At 45.2% G+C, this 21077-nt stretch overlaps 1 protein-coding gene across 1 annotated transcript in view; it reads left to right on the forward strand.

The window, feature by feature from the left end:
* Positions 1-21077, forward strand: part of LOC138473094 (heparan-alpha-glucosaminide N-acetyltransferase-like) — a 1171537-nt gene that overhangs the window by 41739 nt on the left and 1108721 nt on the right. The window contains exon 4 of the mRNA XM_069611600.1: positions 6521-6551. Coding sequence (XP_069467701.1) covers positions 6521-6551 — 31 coding nt within the window. The remainder of the gene's footprint in view (positions 1-6520; positions 6552-21077) is intronic.

A 21077-nucleotide genomic window follows, 5' to 3' on the forward strand; every position in this document is an offset into this window, starting at 1 on the left:
CAATGGGCATCCTTGTTTTGAAATTAAAGTTAGGGACAGGTCCCGCACATAAAGTGTTGATAGTGGTTAACATGTACTGGAACCCCTCCTGCTCTACACTGTATGACGTTCACATTCACTCTCAGATCTACTATTAAGTATTTGTGTTTGCTTTCCTTCCAACAGCATCATTCTATTTGGGGACTTGAACTCACAATGGGCCTCATTACAAGTTTGCCGGTCCGGTAACAACGGTGCCGTCACCGTTGTTACTGGACCGGCAAACTACGAGGTCTGCGAGCGGATGCCTTTCTTCCTGCCAGGTCTGACCTGACAGGCAGATTGGCACCTGCTCGCAGACCTTGACACATGCACCGGCACCATTCACGAATGGTGCCGGTGCATCCGTCCTCCCCATTACCATTGAGTCCAAACGGACTCAAATGGGAATGGGGAGTCATGTTTTCCGGCACCCAGGAATGGGCAATTACTGTGTCCGCCAGGGCTGTAATGTTCCGGTAATTGTCCATTCCTGGGCGCCAGAAAATTAATGACTCCAGCGGCAGGCTTGCCGTTATTTACCGGCACGGCTTCCGCCAGAGTCATAATGACCCCCAATATATTCGAACTAGTGGGTTGGGATCGGAACTAAGCAAGGAAACGACTCCCAATGGGAGGAACTGGTATAGATTCCTGACAGAATGGAACTTATTTCCGGCAAATGGGAACATTGAGTGGGATGTCACACCTGCCCCCACTTGGAAGAGAGATGAGTGTTATTCAACGATAGACCATCTCTTTCTTTCAAAGGATTTGTTTGAGAAGTATAAGCACTTCTCTGTGAGAAAGCGATCCCAAAATGCTAGAAGGTATTTTCTCCCAACCTATTGACAATTGGAAGAAGTATTATGTGTAAACAATGGGAAGAACAGAGTGGTGAAATTCAAAAGAGGGCAAAGGGATCTTATTCACAGTCTGAATAACATCAGTAATCCCTTGAGTAACAAAGATTTGACCAAAATCTGTAACCCAAAAAATGCTTTGTAAAGTTCCTTTGGGATTTCAATCCCCCGGGCTGGGTGGGTAAACAGACCACATCTAAGCACAGTCCTAGCTTTGATGAAAGAACCAGGGCAAAAAAGAGGGAACTGGGGAAAGCCTTGAGGGATCTCAAATCAAATAAAGTGGATGAGCAAGTGTATTGGAGGGAAGTAAAAACACTGAGAAACGGGTATAGAAATTGGTCCAGATCAAATAGACATTTGCACATGCAGCAGGATGGTGAATTGATTTTAAGGGCAATGGCTCAGACCAACTCACAAAACTTCTGGTCTGTGATTAACTCCACAGAGGGAGAGTAGGGTATTACACAAAGTGGGGGGCATTCAGGATAATTTTAAACACTCGACGGGGCAGTGCAGGGCCTGCAGATTTTTCCCCCTGAGGCAGTGGCTTGGGAGTTGAACATCATGCAAGATGGTATAGAAGAGTTGAAAAAATATTCTTCAGCTTCTCGGGCAGCAGGCCTTAACGGTCTGAGTAATCCAGTTCTAAAATCTGACCCTGGTTTCTGGTCCTGCTTACTGGCCGTGTTGTTTGAGAAGGTGGTGAGCAGTAAACACCTTCCAGACTCCTGGCGGAGAGCTATCATCATACCGATCTATAAAGAGGGAAATCGATTGGATCCAACCAACTACTGACCGATCTCTCTTTTAGACGCAGATGGAAATATCTTTTCAGGCTTGGTCCTGAAAGAGCTGGAGAAATGGGCTGAAGTGAGGGGTATCCTATCAAAACACGAGATCAGTTTTTGACCTCATTAAATGGCCTACTAATAAGCACAGTGTGTAGTGGGTCATTCTTACAGGGTGGCCAAACGCTTTATGGGGCTTGGATTGATTTATGCCAAGCCTTTCACACTGTCACTAGAGAACATCTGTGCGGTAAACTTAGGAGTTGGGTCTTACCTGAAAACCTGAGATCCATAAAAGTGGAACTACAAAAGGATTTCAAACTCCTAATAAGACTCGATAAAACGGGGAGACTGTCCAAACCCATCAAGACGGAGACAGTGGTCAGACAAGGATGCATCGTTGCCCCCTTTCTCTTTAACCTCTATTTAGCAGACCTGTCAAAGCACTTAGAGAGGTCCGTGTTGGCAAGTCCTAATATTGGGAAAGTCAGAATTAAATGGATTGCCTACACGGACAACATTTTGCTACTTGATTACACCAAGATTGGTCTGCAACCTATGTTAAACACACTTGATGGATATGCGGGGTCAAATGACTTGAGTATTAATCCTCTAAAGTCAGAAATTGTGATATTCAAGAGACCACTCACCCCTTTTCATGGTGCTTGTGTTACCAAACCATACAGATTGCAAAAGAAGTATCATACTTGGGCTCAGTAGTTAGATCCTTCCCAACCTAAGTCCATCTAGTAGTAATTTTGGAGGGGAGAATTCTTCAATTTGGATCTCAAATGAAGAAGATTATAAATAAGTTCTATAAAATCTCCCTGAGTCCAGTCATTAAATATTAAATTAGCAAGGTCATCCCCTTGCTGCTATTTGGTTTAGATGCAAATCCACAGTCAAAACTAATGGATTAGAATAGATTAGAGGGCAAACAGTGGAAACGTGTATTGCATCTTCCCAACTGTGTCCCTATTGCCAGTTTGAGATATGAAATGGGTCTTCAGTCAATGAAATCATTAATGAAATAGCGATGGGTATCCTTGTACAGGCTTATCCTGGTTCCCCCTCTATTGTCTTTATACAAGGATGTTGGCTGTGCTTCAGAGGGATGCTCCAACCATTACCTGAATGACCTGAAGGCTCAGGCCCTGGAAACTCTCATAAGGTGTGATCGCTCGGAAATGGATCTTTGGAAATGGATCTGATCCAACATCCTGAAAAAGTGAAAGAGCTAATAAAAAGGGCTGATTAGATCAGTATGATAGCATCAATGCTGTCCTCCACTTTGTCTCCATCATTATCCAGTTTGGACAAACCACAAGTGTGGATGGATGGCCACATATTTGAGGAGATTTCCAGACCCCTCCATTAAGTCTGATTTCTTGAAATTTCGCCTCAATCTCCTATCCACACAAGAAATCTTACACATTAGATATAAAGAAGAGTTTGGGGACAATATTTGTCCCTTTTGTGATGGTACTAGCCCACAGACGCTGAGATATGTCCTGTGTGAATACCCAGGGACATTAAAAAGGAGGGTGAGTAGAATGTCAACATTCATTGACAAACGATTGGTGGTTATCATCTGTCCCCTTCTGGGAGAGGCTAGTCTCAGGTCATGAAACTCTCTTGACAATGGAAACAGTAAAATTGTTAAGAGAGATACACCTGAACAGTCTCCAAACGTAACCCTGGTGGTGAAACAGTGCGATCTTACTATATCACTATCTATTGTTATAATTGTGTGCACAGTATTACTATAATCGACTAGGCGAAATTTGTATATTTTCTCTTGGCTTCTTTTTTTTGGGTTGTTAATCCACAATATTGTCATTTTTGCCTGTAATGATCAGTGAGATAGCTGAATGAGCTGAACATGTTCTTCTCTCTTTCTTCTCTTTTAACCTTCTCTTTTATGTATTATTAGTACCGTTTTAATATGCAGTGATTATCTGTTTTGTGAAACTTCTAGGTTTTTGACTAAAATACAATAAAAAATAAAAAAATACCAGCAGCTATCGCTCACTTTAATGCTCACTTTAAAAAAAAAAATCAGTTGACCATTTATTTTATGAAGTCACCTTTGTTGCAATAAATGTGTTTTGGGGCCTCAGAGAAACTGTATATGTTTAATAGGGTATTCCTCCACTCCTTTTTAGTGATAAGTCACTCTAGGCCTGTTGCCCAACTCTGCTTTACCATCTTCCTGTTCTGCTCATCTTGCGCTGCCATTTGCTGGTATGCATAGAGCCGCTTTAAGTTGCCCTTAGCCATTGATTTGAGCAGATACATGAGTTGCTATCTTTGCATTTCCATGCTCCATGCAACAAGGTCTCTGTTCCATTTGTCCTTTTTTCTCTTGGCACCTCATAATTTTTCGGGGCACCCTCCAATGCCACTGCACCAGCATCGCTGAGCACTTTCCCCAGGCTTTATGCCTTATCATAAAACACAATAACTGAAGCTTGGTCTCTCAACTTAGTTTTATGTTTAGATTGTCCAGTAGTGAATTATCTCCATAGTGAACAGGGGGCCTCCTTCCAATTGTTAGCTGTACGAATACATTCGGTTTTAGTGTATTATGCTGGATCCAGGTTTAGTCCCTTTAGTTTCTGGAGCAATGCCAGTATTCGTGGAGGTGCTTCAAATTTTGGAGACTGAAACCATCCTCACCTACTTGAAGATACAGTTTCTTAATGGAAGTCAGACATTTTTCTTTCATGCCACAGCAGCTTTTATAGCAAACCATTTCATTTTTAGTTTGGGCTATTATGTGCCTCTTGCGATACCTATTAGCCAGAACCATTGCATTGGAGTACAGATAGAGAAGAACGACATATGGGGTGGGTGGGGGTGAAGAGTGTTTAGGTGTTGTTTGGTTATGTACCCACCTATTGCCTGCCTTAGCCATGCTAATCCCTATGGCCATTCCCACCCATTCCTGCCTCTGCCCGCCCAAAACACCTCCTCATGGGAACTCTTGGAGCTGGCTTTAATCAAACCTTACCATCAGGCTTTGCATTCAAATGCCTGCCAGTATTTGTTCAAAGCAGTCTTCTGAGAGTTAATGAGCCTCCTTACAAGTATAGCGGTCCAGAATTAACGTGCTGGTAATTCCATTTACCGGCAGGTTTCCGGACTGCAATACTGAAGGCTTGGTTGTGGGGTGGCTGGATCTACCTGCAGCTCCGAGCTGCCAGTCATTCAGCACCCCAATACCAAAATAGTACGGTATTACCAGCGGCAGTAAAACCGGTAATTCCCTGCAGCCCTATGGGACTCAATGGAATGGGGAATTACTGATGTTGCCGGCACTTGGAATATGCCAGTAATTCTGGCATTCCAAGTGCCGGTAACAGTATTACTGTTTGCCAGTATCACGCCAATTTACAGGCGGGACACTGGCAAACATATAATGAGCCCCAATTACTTAATTGGAGTCCTATGCACGCTACTGTTGCAATAAAAATGTCTTAGCAGGTCTTCCTTCAGCCACTCGATTTATAAGAAATGTGCATGTTATTCACTGAAGTACTGTCAAAAACAAGAATTGAAAAAGCCACTGAAGTCCTGTTTAAAACAAGCATTGGCAAAGCCAGCATGTTTTAAACTTTTGCCAGGCACTGCTATTAGATGGTCAGGTACTCGCACCATTTTGCACCTGCTACCAACAATGGATAGTTAATACCACTACGGCTGTGCCTGGTGAGTGCCTTTTCCATGACCACACAAAAGCCCAAACTGCCCATTTTTCAATTATGTAAAGGCAATTCTAAGTGGGAGAATAACGAGTGGTTGCATCTTTTTGGAGTGATTTACTCTCCCACATAAATTAAGGCCATATTCCTGAACTACAAACACAGTGTCCATTTGACTAGAAACATAAACCCTTCTTCAGTAGAAAATCGAGGCCCATATTTAATTTACCTAGTGGAGAAACACACTTTCCCAACTATGTATAGTTGAAAGAGCCACCTTTAGAAATAGGTGTTACCCACATGCTTCTGCCACCCTATAGAGCGTATAGAATCATTACACCTGGATGACGTTTGTAGACAACCTACGATTGATATTGCAGAAAGCAGGTGAATACATGAGCAAGAGTGAAATCACCCAGCTTTCATCAAATGTAAACATACTTTGCATTGTCTTTGCTATCTGAAGACAGACAACACTGATCATGAGACTGGACATTGTTAATGTGTGGTTGATCGCAATAGTACTAGTCGTTTACAACTGTCCTACTTTACAGTGTAGTTGACATACTCACCATCCTTTATTGTATGGATTACTGAACCGCCATTGCTGAAGTGAAACGACTAGTGTCTACCTATATGACCAATATTGGTGCGCACAGGAGTTAGATAGCATGCACTAATTGTATGCTGAAGGTTGAATATTTTCACCTTGAAAGTCATGATAATAATTGTAATAATTAAAAGTAAATACAAATACCAAGAATGAGTTACATGCTCATGAGTTAAATCCCACCCTCAATATACAAAGAAAGAACAAGTGATCATCCTTTGCTAATTTCAAGTGATTGCCTGTCTGAGGCCTTCAAAGGCCAACATCCCTCACAAAAATGGAGCATGACAACACCTAAAACTCTTAAGAGGCAGTCAGTAAGTGAGAGACTGACAAAGACAAAAGCTGTGATTGGAAGATGTGCTAATAAATCCAAATGATAGCGACATTAATAGCAACAATGAGAGTCCCTGTACCCAAGATGTGCCTTTACATTCTCATTAACTATAGAAGGGTTCCCCCTGAATGATACGTAGTGTTTGTATGTTTGTGATGTATGTACAACCCACTGATTGGTCTGTCTCTTGGTTCCAGGGTTAACAGTTGCAGATTTGGTGATGCCATGGTGAGTTGAACTTCTTGGGTTTCTATCATCCCAGACAGGTTAGAAATAAGTACCAGCAGCAGTGCAGTGATTAGATGTATACATAGATATATTGTCATCGCTGCTTTGTATGATATTGCACATTTCCATTGATTGCTGCTTTGCATATTTGCACAAGGACAATTGTCCCTGTTACCGCAATATATTTACAGTTAGCATATCTGTTTAGCAAACGCATGGCTTTACTTAGGACACTAAGTCACATATCTTTGTGGGATGCTGCCGTGTGGGGTGCATTTATTGAGGTTGTTGATGACATTAGATGTCTGTTTTCCCCGAGTTTTTCAACTCATTGTTAACACGAACATACATATAGTGAGGTATACTCAAGTTTTCTTCTTTTTTCCCCATTTGGTGGACTGCCACTAGTGCAGAACGAGTAGCCACCCCTTTGCAAACTGAGGGGCTTACAGCTCGCAATGTTTAAAAAATATTAATTTGGCAATAGCCACATACAGACTTGCATTCTGATTTTATAATGCGAGTCACATTTTCAACAATTTCCATAAGCAGAAACATGACGGCATTTCTAAACAGAGATTAAAGTATGTGTAGAATGCAAGAGCCTTAAAAGCATTACAACTGTTACTACCTAAGACATTACAAGATGTCTGACCTCATAGCGTGAAACTGTTCCTTACTCAAGTGGTGGTACTCTCTTGCAGCCTATGACCATAGAGATGTTTTCCTTACTTTAAGTCTATCATTTGTGTCTAATCCCTCAACGTGATCAAGTGGTGTGCGAACCGTGAAATGCGTTGTTTACTAGCTACCTTCTTTTTTCCATGACACACTACAATAAAGGAAACCATGTTTCCTGGAACACTGTTGTGATTTTTCTCTTTGCTGAGAGGACATTTGGTTCTTTAAAGCTGCTTTTTGGAGTGCATTCCGTACACAGTACTCAGGTACGAAGGTTCTTCTTATATATAAATATATATATTATGTGAAAAGATGTTGTTAAAGGGACATTATGGTTTAGTTGCACTAATAGAAACCTATGAAATTCAATGAAAAAACTTTGTTAAAGGGCAATTATGATTACAAGTAAAACCGAAGCCCCCAGAAATTCACCAGTTATGGTAAGCTAAGCAACCATAACTGCGCCACCACTGTGCAATTCTAAGACTAACAGCCAGGACATGAAAGATGACATCACAAATGTTTTCAGTGACATCAATGATGACATCCCAAATCTGGACCACATGCGTTTGTTTACTGACATAATTAAGCTAGTTTTTTGTTTTTAATGACAATGAGAATTTCTAAAATGTAAAAGGTGCTATATATCTACACATTAACCTTTCTATATGTTCTTACAGTACTTTCCTTAAAGTTTAATCAGAGCTCATAGTGCACATACATGGGGCAATAAGCAGGCCTCATATACACAATTCATTTGTGTGTACATGATGATTAACTGTAATGTTAATCTCCGTTTTTTTCGTGCTGTTGTTTCTTTCTTCCTTACTTTAGTTTCCCGGTATGTGCATCTAATTTGAACTGCATTTGGCGTTTTTATTTTATTAAGTATTTTTTCTACTAACACAAGTGTGTGGTAAATTTTCAATTGTTACATATTTATTTCATGTTTAACATTACTGAAAACTCTCATAAAATAGCATTTATTAGGTTAGTATCGGAAATTACCAGATTAATAATATTATAATTCTATGGTGCATGCTGCAATCATTGCCTTCATGCATGTATGATTAGGTTCTGCCACTTACAACAACACTAGAAAATAATGATTTGTTTACATGACCACATTGTTTAATACATTAAGTAGTTCATGATAGGTCTCTGAATCACCCCTACCATCTTGTTACCAATATTATAAACACAACCACTTTTAGGGACTGCTTATTAAAATAAATTAAATATGTGATGTCATTAGTGATGCCATCAATGACATTTGTGATGTTCTCTTTCAAGTCCTTGGTGTTAGCCTTAGCAGTACACAGTAGTGGCGTGAGGTATGGTTGATTAGCTTACCATAACTGGTCAATTTCTGGGGTTTTTCAGTTTTACTTGTAACAATAATGTCCCTTTAACAAAGTTTTTTCATTCAATTTCATGGGTGTTTATTAGTGCAACTCAACCATAACGTACATTTAACAAAGCTTTTTCAGTGAATTCCATAGGTTTTTATTAGTGCAACTGAACCATAACGTCCATTTAACAATGTTGTTTCACTGAATTTCATAGGTTTTTATTAGTGCAGCTTAATCATAATCTCCCTTTAACAAAGTTTCTTCAGAGAATTTTATAGGTTTTTACCAGTGCACCCTTAATTTCCTACAACTTACTAATATCATACTTACCCCAATATAGCACCATTTGTGTCCAATTTACAAAGTTTCCACTTCTATTCACTTGTTGCAACTTTTCCCACTGTTTTTGTGTTTGTCGATTTTCGCGAACGTCTGACATCATCATTGACTTTCCGGACAGTGTCACGTGACCATGTGCATGTGCACGGCATAATGACATGTTCGTAAATGCATCTGCACTTCACAAATGGGTACGTGCTTCGCAAACAGTTCGGAACTGCATTTTTCAAGTTAATCTAGGAACTTTGAAGCTTAAAATTTACCCTTGCACAGCTCCTACACCTATTCTTACTCATTATCCATTAACAATCTAGCACACAGCAAATACTTGGAAGAATATTAGCAAAACTGCTCTGTATCTTAAAAATGGCATCAGCTATTGCCATCCCTCCTCTCCAAGAGCCACAATCACCACTACCAGTTGGAAGACCTACACAACGAAAGAAGCGCAGTACTTCAAAAGAGAACAAAGAGGACCAAGAAGATGAGGTAGAGGAATTACCTACCTCTAGCACCCATAGTGAATCATGGGTGTGGCAGTTCTTTACCAGTGTTGGGAATGTACCAAAGGCTTAAGCTATCAAAGTGAAATGCACTGAGAGCAACTCAGTCACGGACTACCTGGGTAGTACTTCTTCGGGTCCACCTCCATGCACAGATCCAACCACTGCAATGCTCTCAGAAAGGCTGTTCCTTTCTTAGGAAGTAATAGACTGTCTTGCTGTACCTCAACTTCCTCAACGAATACAGTAACCACATATTAAACTGCGTTTCTATTTTCATATATGAAAGACAAGCATGAATCGATAAGACAATTGATAGCAGATTTTTTTTAGAGCAAGACGAGAGCATACCTTGAACTAGAATCTTTCTAGTTCTTCTTCTACAGTTCTTCGTAACCTTGTACCAAGGCTTCAAGGCATGCTCCGATTACTTCAACTACGTTAACTCAAACTATACAATTAATGAAGAATGGTGCCCACCCATACCTGTTTCGAGTGGTTTTATTTAAAACAGAGTAGGTTCCAGCTCGATATTAGGGTAGTGGGAGGGGTTTTCCTGATGCCTTTCTGGGTCTTGGGATGTCCTGCTAATGCCCCAGGGTGGCACCGTGATCTAACACTCTGCCCCAGATAGGCAGTAGGCTGTGCAGCATCCTATCCTGCCACTGGGGCATGGTATATTTTGGGGAATCTAGAGGAGCTCTTGGAAAGCCATCTTGCACCACCTATGGGTACCTCCTTGGCTGGCAGTCCCCAGAGCCCTCTTTGTTCCCAAAAAGCTACAGCCACACAATGCCATTTTGTCACAGTGCTGTACACATGCCCAAAGATTCTTAAGAAAAAAAAACCTTATGATCTGGGTCCAAGAGATTCAGTGAAAATATTGCGGGAATTAAAGGAGTGAAAAGGGAACTTGATAGCATATATATTCTGGTGTGGGTAGAATGGTGTTCGGTAGGTCCACAATGTTCAGGTGAATGGGCCTCATTACGAGTTCGCCGGCACGGAATCTGTTGATTTCGTGACAATGGTGACACAGCTTGCGCGACCGCAAGGTCGCAGAATCAATGGCCGATTACAGCTTGTCAGTGCACACCAGACCAACGTGGAAACAGTGTCACCACCGGCACGTAAACACCCATGGACATGGACATACCGCCCTAAACTGCAGTCGAATAACCGTGACCGCCCCCGCCGTCACGGACACGGAATCATCGGATGCGGAAACACAGTGATCGCGAAAACCGGAAAGAGAGAGGTAGCCTTTACATAAACCACAATCCACTGGCATCCTCACAGACCACAGACCACATCACCTCCCTGAGCTTTGAAATCATCCACCACAATGGCATCCCGGATTCCTGCAAGAAGACAGCACAGCAGAGGTTTAGTGAGGCAAAGCTTACAGTGCTTGTGGAGCACATAGTAGACCATGCTGAAATGCTTTTCAGTGCAGACCAGCGGTGCAACACCCAGCAATGCCGTAAGGAGGTCTGGGCTGAAGCAGCACGCAAGTGCACTGCAGTAGGGGTGACCATACGCACCGTAAAGGACTACCGCAAGAGGCTGAGAGTGCGTAATCTCATCGCTAGACACCGCCAGCACAGCACTGGCACCGGTGGAGGCCCAGCATCCCCATTGAAACTGCAGTCATGGGAGGAGCGGTGCAGCAGTGTCCTGCACCTTGAGGGCATACAGGGTATTGGCGACGCAGAGGCAGGAGTGAGCCCACCTGTTGATGCCGGTAAGTACACAAAGTACGAAGCCATGAGTGTGAATGGACCCCAGGAGTGACCCAATGCACCCACCGATGAATCCCCCCCTCCCAGCCAGGGCAGGAGTGACCCAATGCAACCACTGATGAAACCCCCCCCAGCCAGGGCAGGAGTGACCCAATGCACCCACCGATTAACCCCCCCCCCAGTCAGGGCAGGAGTGACCCAATGCACCCACCGATGAACCCCCCCCCCCAGTCAGGGCAGGAGTGACCCAATGCACCCACCGATAAACCCCCCAACCCCCAGCCAGGGCAGGAGTAACCCAATAATGCATCCACCGAAGAACCCCCCCCTCCCCCAGCCAGGGCAGGAGTGACCCAATGCACCCACTGATGAACCTCCCCCCCAGCCAGGGCAGGAGTGACCCAATGCACCCACTGATGAACCCCCCCCCCCAGCCAGGGCAGGCGTGCCCCAAGGTACCCACTGATGAGACCCCCCCGACCCCCCAGCCAGGGCAGGAGTGATCCAATGCACCCACCAATCACCCAGATGACAAGCAACAAGCACTCAATACATGCCACCTGGACATGCACACAATGCGTGACTGAGTACAAGTTGAGACACACACACACCTGAGTGCATCGACAGTCAATGGACCCATCAAATACCACCACACAACTAACAGCATGCCCTCTGTCTCCCCACAGGCACGACAAGTGACACCAACAATGCCCAACAGGTGACACAATGTCCATCTGCACATGGCCGATGCAGCCGTCCTGCCGGGGATGAGGATGCAAGCACCTCCCGGACACAGGCACCAGCACCAGCTGCATCTGGCACGGATGCACCAGCCCATCCCTGTACAGGCTGCTGCCACACAAGTGGCACACACTCCCACCATGACCACAGAAACCATCCTGCAGGCCGTCTGAACTGCGGAGGACTCTGCATCCAGTGGCAACAGTGCCCCAGTCATGCAGTCCGAAGATCAAGGACAGGAGGAGGAGGAGGACAACATGGATGCCCTGTCATCCCTCCACAACCTGCAGTTCAGCCCCCCTCACTACACAACCCCACAAGGTCACCAACAGCCTCCATGGCAGAGATAAGTGCATGCATGCAGCGGATGGAGGAACAGCAGGACACCCTTTCCCAGCTTGTGGAAAGGCAGCTGAAGGAGTCGAAGCTGCAGCGGGCGGAGTTGAGGCTGCAGCGGGAGCAGGCGATGCAGCAGCGGGAGAAGGCGAGGCTGCAGCAAGAAAGTAATGCAACATTGGTGCGTCGGCTTTCCAGGGCCAACGGGCGTTTCGCCCCAACCAATGTCAACTTGGCATGTCATGTCCGGGAGGGCAACAGTGTTATGTCCTCCATCGCTGAGTGCATGTTGGGGGCCCAGCAGGCGTTTCTTGGACGTGTGCCACCAGTCACGCCACCAGTGCTGTCCACCAGCACCACCCTATCAACCTCTGTCACTGGCAGCCCAAGGAGGTGCTCCAGTCAGCTGACTGGACCCTCTGGCAAGGACGCTCATGCACATAAGCGCGGCCGGAAATAGTACCATGTGGGAATGACTGTCCACAAGGCATTCTGGGAAACATTGGGTGTATGGGGGTGGGTACATTTGGGTGGTGGGGGAGGTCCATGATGAGGTTAATGGTTTGGGGCCTGGTTGGGGGTGGGTACATTTGGGTGGTGGGTGGGCACAGGTGTACAGCTTTCCTATCCAATACACCTTCTCCCCTGCTTTGTTGACAATAATTCACTTTTGAAAATGATTTTACGAGTAGACATCCGTAATTTCATTTGCAATCAATTCATTTATTGACATGCACCATCATAATCATGCAATGCTGTTCATGTACAGCCTGGGCACCGTGCATGTTGACCATCTTGTGCCCCCCTGCGAGGGAGTGCAGCCATCCCATCCACATCCCCATTGTCACCTTCATCATCATCCTCTGTGTCTGGGGGGCAGAGGGCTGTTCCTGCGCATGCACAGATTGTGCAACATGGCACACACAAGCACTATTTCACCTGTCTTCACTGGGTTGTACAGCAGTGATCCGCCAGATCTGCTCAAGCATCAGAAACTGGCCTTCAGTAGGCCAAATGTCCTCTCGATCATGCCACATGTTTGGACATGTGCCCTGTTGTAGGCCTCCTCATACCTGTTTGTTGGCCTACGTACGGGCGTCATGAGCCATGGTGTGAGTGCATATCCTGCATCACCTACATGGGATGTAAATGGAGGGGACATGTCAGTGTTTGTGGTATCCATTGCTTGATCAGATGCAGTGCAATCAAGTGTCATTAGTCAATCATCCCTATGGGGCAAGCAATGGTCTGACCAGTGTGTGAATGCCATTCCTGGGTCATTGTTGTCCACATTGGCGCTTGGACATTGTCCAACGACTTGCTTTGCATATGTAGTTGCCCTTGTGCTCATTTGTGGTGGTAAGTTTGGCATCGTGATGTGCATACATGGAGGAGTCAGTCAACGGACACTGTGATGATGTGGTCGATGCACAATGTCGGATGTGCATGCATCATGTGCATTGGGGGGCACTGGTGCATTGTGAGGGTGGGTGGATTCACTGCCTCATGTCGTATTGGCTTGTGCTTCCAGAACATGTCTTGGTTGTGCATCTCCTTTGGCAGGGTGTGTACGGGCACACTGTGCCCACCTGTAATCTGTAGCTTTGAAATGTGTGGGTTGTGGTGACTGTCCATTACATTGGCCAGGGGATGATGCATTGGCAGTTGTAGGAACCCAGACACACAGGTCATTGACCTGGACCACCTCCTCCCCCTTTCACAGGGGCCGTGCATTGGCAGTTGTACTCACCCAATAGCCATGTGCTTTATCCAGCATAGCGTTCCATGTACCGTGACAATGTCGAATTCCTCAGGACCATTGAGTCATGTGTTGACCCCGGAAAACATGTGCAGCAATGTGTTATCACTTGTCCAGCATCACATACCATCTGTGCATTCAGGGAGTGGTATAGTTTCCTATTGCGGTACACCATCTTCATTGCACGTGGTACTGTCAGCTCTATGTGGGTGCAGTCTACTGCACCAATGCAATTTGGCATGCCGGCAATGGCATGGAAGGCCAACTTGGTGGCAATGACCTGGGCAAGAGTAGGGGGGAGGGCGATGTTTTCCGACACATGGCGCTGCAGGGCATCCAGTACCTGGTCCAGTATTCTTGAGAAACAGGGTTGTAACAGCCCGTACAGCTCGCCGACAGTGTGCTGATATGTTCCAGTTCCAAGGAAAGCAGTACCGAGACCATCTTCAGCAGAGGTGGGATTGCCGTCCGTATGCCAATGCGGCTGCTGATGTCGTCCTCAATCATGGTGACGATGGACATGATTGTTGAACGGTCCAGCCGGTATAATTTGTGGTACTGCCCTGGGGTCAGGTTCCAGGGTGAGGTCCTGATGCGGGGTATTGCAGGCTTCCTGCGGGGTCTGGCCAGCTGCACATTTGGTTTTGGTATGGGTGCAGGGTTTGCTATCTGCCGCCTCCTCCTCCTATGCACCATTGCTGCCACCATGTGCACTGCTGCCTGTAGGTTCAATAGCCCCAGACCCAATTCTGCTACAGCGGCTGCCTGCATAGTTGTGTTTGGGGTTGGCCTGGGTGTGGCTCTTTTGTAGGCTCCCAGTGGTCTGCTGGGTCCAGCTGGGCTCATTTGGTGCACCTGTGGCCTGATTCAGCTCACCTGACACTGTTTAACGCCATCTACGTGGTGGCGGCGATACCGCCACAGTGTGCACAGTGTTACCGCCAATTTTGTGGTGGAGTTTCCGTGTCCAGGCTACTTGTAATGTGCACAGTGTTACGTATTGCCGGTAACTTTGGGTGTCGTTGCGCTGTGTCTGCTGACGCAGTTATCGGATGCGTTGTCTCCGTGGTGGTGGTTTCGGGTGGTGGTGTTTCCGGGATCAAAGGTCGGAATTCGCCGGTCTGGTACACGGTTCCAGTGCGGTTTTACCGGCAGCGTTTAATCCGGACCGGCAAACTCGTAATGAGACCCAGTGTGCTTACTAGCTAATATTACATCCATTTCTGACTGAGTCTAGCTCTCGCTAAACTTTGCAATTTTGCAATGGGCTTGGACGTGGATGGCATTCTTCATAACATTTCTGCTGCATGCAGATCTATGCTAATGCTATTTTGAGATGGCAATGAAAAATGAAATCAAATCGGGGAAACATTACAGCAATTACTGTGAGTGAGCCTTTGGCATTTATCCATTCCATCGGGTTTTTAAAGGGCTAGCAACATTATTGTTTCATTTAAAATATTCACTGGTGAGAGACAAGTAACTTACTCAGCTCCTGGCGACACCTGCCTTTAAAAGGCATCGTTCTGCTGTGAACCACCTTATGTTCCTACTGGCGGTCCACGGCTTGGGCATCATCACTATGCACAGGACAGGAGCAGCCTCAAGCTGTGGTGTTTGCATAATGTTCCTGATGCAGGAATCAGAGACACACACGGGTTCAGCTAACACATGCCAATCTCTGCAAGAATGGCAAACGTGTGTCTTATTGATTCACCAGTGGTTATTGATTCACCAGTGGTTAAGGTTGTTCTCATAGGTGGTGGTCTGGGCTTTGGTGTTGACTTTGGGTCTTCGGCTGCACCACTGATGCACGGTGGAGGGGCTGATGTTTTTGTGGCATGCTTTGGTTTGGAGGGTGGGGAGGCTAACTCAGTATATCCCTCTTCTGATTCTGTTGAATTGATCAGTACCGTATTCATTTTGGGACTGTTGTAATAAATTGAGCTGTTTGTAAATTATGTATTTGGGCAGACACACGGGCATACATTTGAGTAGTATGCATTTACTGGTTTTGTAGCATGTTGGTCCCCCGATGAAGACGTTGCATTTTTCATATGTCGAAACCGGTTGGGTCATTTTGCTCTGGAACACCGGGTAGAAGAAGCCTGTATGAAGAGTTAATGAATGTCCATCTCAGCATATACCCGAAGACACATCTTTTGGTACCCCTACTTACTGTGTTTCTGGATTAGTATTTTTAGTCTGTTGTTTTGAGATGTTGAATTTAGAGATGTGGAGAGCGATTGATGGATGAGTGTGACATGTTTGTGACTCTGACATGGAGTAATTAGTATTGATTGCGTGTTGTTATTTATATATTGTCTGTGCTCTGTTCTTCGATTCATGCTGTTTAAAAATAAGAATATGATTATGTTCATATATCATGAATATTTTGAAAAAAATGTTAGTTTCTCAAATGTTGCCTTAGGATTGTTTTCTGTTTTTCCTGTAACTGTTCTCTTGAAGAAGGGACCCCTGCTTTTCTGCTCTTCTATTACTTGTAGGAAACCACAAAAGCAGGGCCAGAACTAGGCATGGGCACCCAGGGCCGGATTCATTTTGTATTTGTATTTGATCAAATTTATATAGCGCTTTTATCCAAAGTGCTTTACAAGAGGAACAAGAAAGGTACAACAAGCATTAAATAACAATTGAATCACAACCAGAGAACACTGCAAAGAACAATTTACAATATTGCTCAGGTGAGGCGATAGTAGGGAGGGACCGAGGTGTGAGAGGGAGTAGGAGGTAAGAGTAGAGGTAGAAGCAGATGTAAGAGAGGAGGCAAGAAGGTGTAAGAGAGAAGAATGGAAGAGACAAGATTAGAGAAGTGCAGGAGGGAGGGTAGGAAGGAGTTGAAAGAAAGGAGAGGGTGAGGAGGTACAGAAGTGAGAGAGGGAGGAGAAAGTGAGGAAAGAGGTAGTAGCTGAATTAAGAGAGGAAGCTAGAGGTGTTAGGGAGGTGAGTGGAAGAGATAAGATTTTAGAGAAGTGCGAAAGGTAGGGTAGGAGGGAGAAGAACAGATGGGGAGGGGGAGGCAGTTCCAGTGGAAAGGAGCGTGTAGTTGGAAGGAGCAAAAGCAGGAAGGGGCACAGGGTGGTGGGGGAGGAGAGAGTAGGAAAGGATCAGCAGAGCCGGGAGGTTTGAAAAGGTGTATAGAAAATGAGAAGGGAGGAAAAGTATGGGGGGGCAAGACCATACAGGGATTTGAAAACTAGACAGAGGAACTTGAATTTGAGCTGGGAGTGAAATGAGATCCAGCCTAGTGAGGGGAGAGAAGAAGAGATGGAGTCATGAGGAGAAAGAAGGCAGAGGGTGTGGATGGCAGAGTGGTATACAGATTTGAGTGGGGAAAGGTGAGAGGAGGAGAGTCCAAAGAAAGGAGAGGAGCAGTAGAAATGTCTGGAGAAGATGATGGAAGCTGCTGCTTATGCATACTAGCTGGCCTGGAGAGTGGAGCCTCGTGGGACACCTTCCCACATTGAAGCCCTTCTTCCTCTGCTCACCTCCCGAGAGTCTGTGACCACTGCCCCATATCCCCTGCGAGGTACTGGAGACTTCTTCACCCCTTTGAGACCCTAGAGAACAACGTCTCTTTGTTTTCAGAAGTGCAGTTAAATTGAAAGATTTTTACAACATCTAAATAATTGAGCCAGGAATAAGTCATGGCGATTGAATGGCTCAGGCAACTTGTCCCCCAAGACAGTATGAATGCTTGGTGATAAGAACAGCAATGGTATCATTTGCATCTAAAGGCCCATCACAACTCCATTTAGGAACTCAGACTTTTCAAGGCAACTAAACTGAGCTGCAAATAAGCCCCACTTTTTTAACCAACTACTTTATTTCAATGATGAATGCTTGTTTACATGCACAAAACAATTTCTGCTTTTTTGCTGAACTACAAAATTGCTTGACAACATGCATACACACATTATGTGGGTCTGTATTGAACAATGCCTACAAGCAATTTACCTCAGTAAAGTGCTTTGTTTTGTTGTTAGAATCACAGTAGTACAAGCCAGAGAGAATTGTTAAGGCTCACATTAGTTTCTACCTCCTATCTGGACAAATAAAACTACAATAATTATATGTGCTCAAATGTTTCTATCATTATTTCTGGATTCGTCAGTTTGTATTATTATGTGATTTGTGCCTCTATGTGGTCAATGTGATGAAGTTATTTGATCAAGTTAACACTGTGTAACTTAAATGTGTGATCCTGGGAAATTATTGTAGCTCGTTATGCCTTATTTGCTAAACCACAGAAAGCCTAAAAGTTAACCATGTTCCCAGTTTTCACTATTAAAAACCGAGTCATGATTAAAGAGACTATATTGTGGCTCTTTATAGAATAATCACAATGACGAGTCATATAGTGCATGCCACAAAGTTGCTTGTCTCTTGGATTAGTCATGGCAACAATTCTTGTAATGCATCACATGATGCTCTGTAATATCAATGATGTAAATTTTTTGTGATGTCAATTCCAGTGATGCCAATCTATATGCAAATTAGGAGGCTACACGTGTCTTTTGTCACATGAGCCTTCTAATCCCAGAACTAATTCTTCCTGAAAGTCAGAATTTACTGCATTACCAGGCTGTACCTTCCAAACTGAGAGACTTGTTTTACCCAAGACATTGGGCCTCATTCCGAGTGTGGTGGTCCGGAAATAAGGGTGCCGGTCGCAGCATACCGGCACCCTTTCCAGACCGCCACACTCCAACTCTGCCATCCTGGGCCATTGCGCCCGGCAGGTCTGACCTGCAGGGCGCAATGGTCCCGGTAGGCGAGGTTGTCACAGAAGCACCAGCACTGTTAGCAGCAGTGCCAGTGCTTGCCTGTCCTCATTCCTATGGAGTCGCCGCCTGATATCCTGGGCAGCCGGGACTTGTGATGTCCTAGTGGCACCAGGATCTATGGCGGCGGAACGACGGGTTACCGCCAAAATCGTAATAAGGCCCAGTGCTTATATAGTGCTTAATAGTGGCCAGCCGCTTGGTTCAGAGCACTCCCAATCATGACAAATAAAGGTATCAAGTCTGTCGGTCCGGTAACTACGGTACCGGTAAACTTGCCGGTACTGTAGTTAGCGGACTGGCAGACTATGAGTTCTGCTCACGGGTGCCTTTTCGGCCGCCAGGTCTAGCCTGGCGGCCGTACCGGCACACGCGAGCAGAGCATGTTGGATGCACCGGCACCATTCACGAATGGTCCCGGTGCATCCGGCTTCCCCATTCCCATTGAGCCCTATGGGGCTCAAATGGAATGGGGACGAATATTTTACGGCGCCCAGGAATGGACAATTACTGGGTCTGGCAAGGCCGTAATGACCTGGTAATTGCCCATTCCTGGGCGCCGAAAAAAAATGATACCGGCAGCAGCCATGCCTGTATTAAAGGCACGGCTACGGCCAGGGTTATAATAACCCCCATTGAGACAAAGGGCTTCAGTATGAGTATAGTGTAACAGCAAAAATGTGGTATTTTAGATATCTCCTAATTTTAAAATACCACCTAACTATGACTTGGGATCACTTGGGGTATTCTTGACATACAGTAAATATAAAACAAGGCATGAAAGTTACAACACATATGTTTCACCAAAGTCATAATGAGGCCAAAAGTAATTTGTCTAGGAACACACAGTAGGTTATTATTTTAGTTTTGAATACAGCAACACATCACCACCGCAGTGGCCTCAGGGCGCCCAGGCCTGCCTGGAAGTAGCGATACCTGGAAAAGAACAGACGTTCCCTTGATCCACAGCCAAATGCAAGACCTCCTCTTCAGACTGCCTTCTAACTTGCCCCTCGGCTGACGCGGGAGGCTGCGATAAGGGAATGGATGAGGAGCTAGTATTGGCAGAAATAATGATTACCTGATTGTCGAAAAATGTGTAATTGGCCAACTGTCTTCCGTTCACCTTAATGGGCACTTACAAATGTACAGCTTCCAAGCTGTGATCCTCCACAATATGATTGTGGTTATAAAACAAACAGCACTGGTCAATAATATGATCTAATCTGATTGAAGAGGTCAATAGGAAAATGATTGCCCACTTTGCAAGCCATTAGCATCCAGCCAGGCAGTGGAGGGGTGCCTCAGACAGATTAAAATATGTCTCACATACAACAGGGCGGCCTGGCAGAGTCGTCAGACATGCTCGATTCCATGCCCAATGCGGTCAACCTCTGAGCCGGCCATACAGCCCTCATCCAGAACCTAAACCTTCCATAGACCGCAGGCGAGGTCCTGTCAGGTGGTGGTGCTGCAGGACCGCCAACAGTTACTATCAGTCAGAAACTAAAAGAGAGATGAACGCTTAACCAATGAAAGCTGGCAGACAATGGGATCAGTGGCTCTCTGAGAGATAGAGTTTTAAGTGTGAACGGTTTTCACTGCAGGACAAGCGCCCTCAGCACTTTACCTTCATTTCCGGCAATAGAACTTGGGCTTCTATGTTCAAGGCTCCCACCATTGCAATGCTGCTTGCTGAAGGGTTTGTTGTGACATTACTACACCACTACTGACCACACTTTTAGGCCATCTTCTTCAAGCACCAGTACGGGAGTGTAGTGTGCTCCCACAAGGGATTCTGGCATGGCTTCTGGGGCACATTTCCATCCGCTGCAGGGAATCTACCAGGGATTTTGACATTTTAGGCGATCTAGTAAATGTATTCTGCCGTGAAAATCAGATCTGCTAAATAGTCTCTTTCAGAGAGCTCCCTGTGTTCTCAAAACTGGTGTTGGTGGGTTTGTACCCTGATGGGCCTGCCGGCCATTGGGTGCTCAATGGAAATTATGAACACCAATACATAAAACAATACCTGCTGCTGGGCATCAGTAATTGGCATGCCAGGGTTAGGCCACACAGTACCTAACATGAAAGTTTGCACAGACGGAAATGGGCACATGAGGAAACTGAGTAGCTGTTTTTCATGTTGGTCTCCTTTTAAATGGAAACCCTTTCACATCAAGCAGCTGTCCATTGTCACATCCTGCCATATTACCCCAGTATCATGGGGTCAGAGAAAGAGTGGTCTGCCAAAACAGTCTGTTAAAT

The sequence above is a fragment of the Ambystoma mexicanum genome, chromosome 8 (genome assembly GCF_040938575.1).
Source record: "Ambystoma mexicanum isolate Mex_15411 chromosome 8, UKY_AmexF1_1, whole genome shotgun sequence".
NCBI lineage: Eukaryota > Metazoa > Chordata > Amphibia > Caudata > Ambystomatidae > Ambystoma > Ambystoma mexicanum.